Source organism: Megalobrama amblycephala, linkage group LG18 (genome assembly GCF_018812025.1).
Source record: "Megalobrama amblycephala isolate DHTTF-2021 linkage group LG18, ASM1881202v1, whole genome shotgun sequence".
In the NCBI taxonomy this organism is placed as follows: Eukaryota; Metazoa; Chordata; class Actinopteri; order Cypriniformes; family Xenocyprididae; genus Megalobrama; species Megalobrama amblycephala.
The window spans coordinates 18,825,912-18,831,081 of NC_063061.1; the positions used below are offsets into that span (position 1 = coordinate 18,825,912).

The 5,170-nt window shown below is 34.4% G+C and overlaps 1 protein-coding gene across 1 annotated transcript; it reads left to right on the top strand.

Moving 5' to 3' along the window:
• Nucleotides 1-965: 965 nt before the first annotated feature.
• On the top strand, nt 966-4,828 carry cd74b (CD74 molecule, major histocompatibility complex, class II invariant chain b). Its single transcript, XM_048166789.1, has 6 exons — nt 966-1,156; nt 2,323-2,483; nt 2,622-2,707; nt 3,783-3,810; nt 3,906-4,118; nt 4,384-4,828. The coding sequence occupies exons 1-6, from the start codon at nt 1,077-1,079 to the stop codon at nt 4,428-4,430; spliced, it is 615 nt and encodes a 204-aa protein (XP_048022746.1). The 5' UTR covers nt 966-1,076; the 3' UTR covers nt 4,431-4,828.
• Nucleotides 4,829-5,170: the final 342 nt, after the last annotated feature.

Sequence of the window (5,170 nt, forward strand, 5' to 3'; positions counted from 1 at the left end):
CATTGATATTTGGAAAGTATGTTACAAAAAATGGTACATCTGTACAAAGTTGGGGAACAAGAAGTGTTGGTATAATTAATTACTAAGTAATTTATTTACTTTTTCCCTTTGAAAAAGTAAAGTAAGGGATTACTCTTAAGTTATTACTTAAGTTTTAAGTTTTCTGTAGTTACAGTTACTTCTGATGTAATGCATTAAATACTGCATAGATAATAATATAAAACAATTGTGGATTTAACATCAAAATGTAATATCTAATGTTAAAATGTTTTAATGTAACCTCACTTTACACACTTTGGTCAGTTCAAGAATAGTTTATGCATTTATATATTGTTTATTTGAAAGAATGAAAAGTGCAGTTTCAAGTCTATCCTTGTATTGTTCATCTGGTTGAAGTTGATCGGCCCATATCATATGGGATTTAGAAAGTAATAAGTAGCCTACATACTTTTTAGAGAGTAATTAATTAGTACAGTAATCTAACTACACTGTTGAAGATGCAATTAGTAGCTAGTTATTACTTTTTAGAGTAACTTACCCAACAATCAAGATGAGTGAAAGTGAAAGTTGCACTTTAATGTGTATTTTTAATTCTTTAAAATAGAAAAAGAATTATAAATCTGGTTTAATAGTGTATCAGTATCTGTATCAGACATAAGATAAGTACTGTCATTGTTTATGGCTTCACTGATATTTGGAAAGTATGTTACAAAAAATGGATTTGCTTTGTTTTGTTGTTTTTATAAGAGCAATCTCAAAAAAAAAAAAAAAAAAAAAGATTGCGCTTTGAAAATTACTTTTAAAATGTTGAAAGTCGCACTATAATTCTCAAACTGAATGTTTAAGACTAGTATGTGAGACATGCGGAACAGTACATTCAAGTTGACTTTTGTCTGACAACCGATGATGCAGCCCGTCTAATCCAATGAAATAATAACTTCAATCTGTTCTAGACACTTTCATCCGAGTGCCACCGCTGGACTCTCAGTTCTCACATTTTCATAATAGAGAGCTGGAACAAAAATCCCTTCAGCAAATTGACAACATTTTGGAAAGTTTCTGACTAGTGATCAGAAATGTCGACCGAAGGAAACGATGGACCTCTTATCAGAGCTCCAAGTGAGCAATCCTCCATCAATATGGGACCTCAGGGACGGTGAGGAAAACTTTTGTTCTTATTTCTTTTATAAACAAATCTTATTTTTCTCAGTTATATATGTTAAATGTAGCTAAACTAAATTTGCTAAGTGACTGAATTTATCTCGAGTGCAAATAGCTTTTTTTTAGTGATTTATTTAATAAATTAGCAGAAAAATAGTGTTAGACAGCTTAAAAACATCAAACATTGCAAAAACTGTACAGTCCTCACTAGCAGTGCTTCATTTAAAAAGTGTTCTGTAAATATAGACGTTTTTGTGTCATCGCAATGTTTTTGTTTCTGCGTATCACGCATCATTGCTCACATTGCATATAACTTAAACGAAAAAGCCCTCGTATTCTGTTTTCTAGAGCTTTTAAGTGCTCAAAATGTTTATTATTATTATTATTATTTTTAAAATAAAATCTTTAAAGCTGCAGTCCGCAACTTTTTTGGTGTTAAAAATCTACAAAAATGATATAATGAGAATATACAACATGAATCCATTTTCCAAACCGTGTTTTTGTCTTATCCTGAATCATTATGGTACACTTATAATAAGTGTTTATATTCGGACTATTTCAGACTCGACTGGTAGGACCCGCCGCAGAGTATCACAGAAACTGCGTGTCTCGCCTTAGACTTACATGAAGAAAAGTAGCTCCGGCTAGAACAGGGGTAGGCAAGTTCGGTCCTAGAGAGCCGCTGTCCTGCAGAGTTTAGCTGGACAGCGTCTCTCTAGGACCGAACTTGCCTACCCCTGGGCTAGAATGTTCCTCCGCAAGATGCGTGCAGTTCTATTTATTAACCGCTAGAGGGCCCAAAATCGCGGACAGCAGCTTTAATGTAAAGCAAAGTTCACCAAACTTCTCTTCCCTTGACACGGAACAAAGGATGTCTTCGTTGTTGTTTTATATGCCACCACAGCATGTCACTCCCCTGACAGCACAGATACATCTCGAAGACGTCTGTTTGATCTGGAAGACGTATTTATGCGTTTGCTCATCTGCAGTACGTCTATAGGACGTTTCCTGTCAGATGACAAATAGACTAGATGTTCATAAAATGTCTTGATTTGGAATGTATATAAAACTGACATCTTAAAGACGTCTGTCAGATGTTTGTAATCAGCAGATGCTTTCCAGATGAAGTGCTTGAATACACCGGTCTGTGTTTCCTAACAGATCTAACAATCAGGCCCTGAAGGTGGCAGGAATCACTCTGCTGGCTGGAATACTGATCGCAGGTCAGGCCTTCACCGCCTACATGGCATACAGCCAAAAGGATCAGCTCAACACCCTAGAGAGACGCAATGACCGCCTGCATGAGCTCAGCCGCAAGTTTGGTCAGAGAGCTGCATCATTTTCTATCTATTTATTTTATGGGTTTTTCATAATACTATTTAAATCACCCTTAACCCATTACCATAAATGTCCTCTATTGGAAACATAATAATTCTGGCTTTCTTCCCTTTTTTGTGCAGCTATGCGCTCCAGCGCCCCCATGAAAATGCATCTTCCTATGAGCTCCCTTGCTCTGACGCTTGAGGAGGAGCCCAAAGAGAAGAAGGTAAAACTCGCTTCCTCTCGTGTTGTAATGAGTCAGGCGGCCGCGTGGTGTCAGGATTGAGTCAGAAAGTTAAAGCTGCGTTTCTTAGATGGTTTTGCTTTAGAAATTATAAATAAACACCATCGGTCAAAAGTTTGAAATAATTAATTAATCATTTTTAATGTTTTTGAAAAAATCTCTTATTCTTACTAATACTGCATTTATTTAATCAAAAATACAGTAAAATTATAATATAGTGAAATATTATTACAATTATTTATTTATTTATTTTTTTATATAGGCCTATGTTAAAATGTAATTTATTCCTGTGATGCAAAGCTGAATTTTCAGCATCATTACTCCAGTCTTCAGTGTCACATGACCCTTCAGAAATCATTTTAATATGCTGATTTGCTGCTCAGTTATTATCAATTTTTATTGTCACTCAATTGTTAATAATAGTTATTATCAATGTTCACAACAGTTTTTGCTGTTTAATATTTTTTTGTGTGTGTGGAAACTGTGATACACTATCATTCAAAATGTTTGGGTGGCCTAAGCAAGATAAAATTAATAAGAATAAAAATGTAAAAAATTACGAAATTAATACTTTTTTCTTCAACAGCAACACATTGAATTGAGCAAAAGAGACATTATATATATTACAAAAGATTTTTATTTCAAATAAATGCTATTGTTTTTTAATTTCTTTTCATCAAATAATCCTGAAAAAAGAGAAACCATTATTAATAACCAAAAAGAACCATTATTAATAACTGAGCACCAATAATAATTGATAATAAATGAGCAGCAAATCAGCATATTAGAATGATTGAAGGATCATGTGACACTGAAGACTGGAGTAATAAATCATTTTAAAATAATTTATTTTTAAATTGAAAAGTTCTTCCAAATTTCACTTGACTGTTTTTACTATATTTTTTATCAAATAAATAAATGCAGCTTTGGAAAGAATCAGAAACATTTTAAAATCTTAATTATCCTTTTGACCGGTAGTGTAAAAACAGGAAATGATAAAATAAAATATAAAAACATACAATATATAAATACAGTTCTCTCATTTCTTATATTTCAGGATTCCCCTTCCTCATCTCCCAAACCAGGTATGAAGATCTTGTCAAACACCAAATGTAGTTCTCAGCAATTGGATGTCTTTGCTCTCACACAGATGTATTTTCTGTTCATTTCTGTCCCACAGAGCCCAGTGTTCTCACCCAGTGCCAGAAGGAGGCTGCAGGGGAGGCCAAGAGCCTCCTGCCATCCTTCCGTCCCAGGTGTGATGACAACGGAAACTACCTGGCCCAGCAGTGCTGGGATAAGACTGACTATTGCTGGTGTGTGGACAAGAACGGCGTCGAGATTCCTGATTCTCTGACCGAAGGTCCTGCTCAGTGTTGGGCCCTCAATTCCGGTATGAGCTGAATATTTTTTTGTTCTACTGCTTATGTACTGTGGCAGAGATGACCTACTTATTTTAATGATAATATTATCAATAGTAGAAAAAAAAGAAATATTTAGGAATTATTTTGGTCATTTTCCAGTTACAGCAAGGTTAGCATGCTCCTAAATGACAGCTGACTTGCATATTGTTTAGCACTCATTTTTTAAATGTACTCAGTGGTGTCATATGATATGTAACTCTAATAAAAAGCATGCGTTCCTGTTCTTTATTTTAGATAAGACAATGGTGATGGAGCCTCTGGTGGGGACAGATCATCAGTGAAGAGGAGCAATGAAGACTTCATAAATATCATATTCTGGTGTCTTTGTCTTTAACTTTAACAGCTGAACTTTCACATTTACTTTAGATTCATAGCTTGGTTTGAGGTACAGCCAGATATTTTGCTGTCACAATAGTGAAAATCTAAACTAAAATTCATTGTGTTTCATATCGTACTGGAAAGAATTACAGACTTTAGTAGATCAACTGCAGCAGACCTTTTATAAAGAAAAAACTTTCACTTTAATAATTGTACTTTTTTGTTGTTGTTGTTTTTTATTAACTAACCTTTATTGAACGTTTGTTGACTGGATGATGAGAGATAACTAATATTAGAAGGATAGATGAAGATGGATGATGGATAGCTAACAAAGATGGACAATAAAATTAATTACTAACCATTTGTGTGTTCTGTTTGTTTTAGACAATTTCTTGTACTTTAAGGTTGTATGGCAAAGGCTATAATGTGAATTTCCATGACCCCAAAGATGCTTTGGCAAATATTTTAGGATCATTAGCCTAATTTAATACTAGAGCACACACACACACACACACACACACACACACACACACACACACACACACACACACACACACACACACACACAGAGTTCTGTCAGCTTATGAGGGATGCATATGTGATTTCATCTTATGTTTGAATTCTGGGTACAATTTTTATGTTGCAGGTCAAACTGACCCTACTGGATTCAATACAATTCACAAAAAAATCACACTATGAAAAA

Bases quoted from the DNA above. Each gene is read 5' to 3' on its own strand.
- cd74b (XM_048166789.1), top strand. From the start codon at position 1,077: ATGTCGACCGAAGGAAACGATGGACCTCTTATCAGAGCTCCAAGTGAG. The intron at 1,157-2,322 runs GTGAGGAAAACT...GTTTCCTAACAG, and splicing joins AATATGGGACCTCAGGGACG to ATCTAACAATCAGGCCCTGA. The intron at 2,708-3,782 runs GTAAAACTCGCT...CTTATATTTCAG, and splicing joins AGGAGCCCAAAGAGAAGAAG to GATTCCCCTTCCTCATCTCC.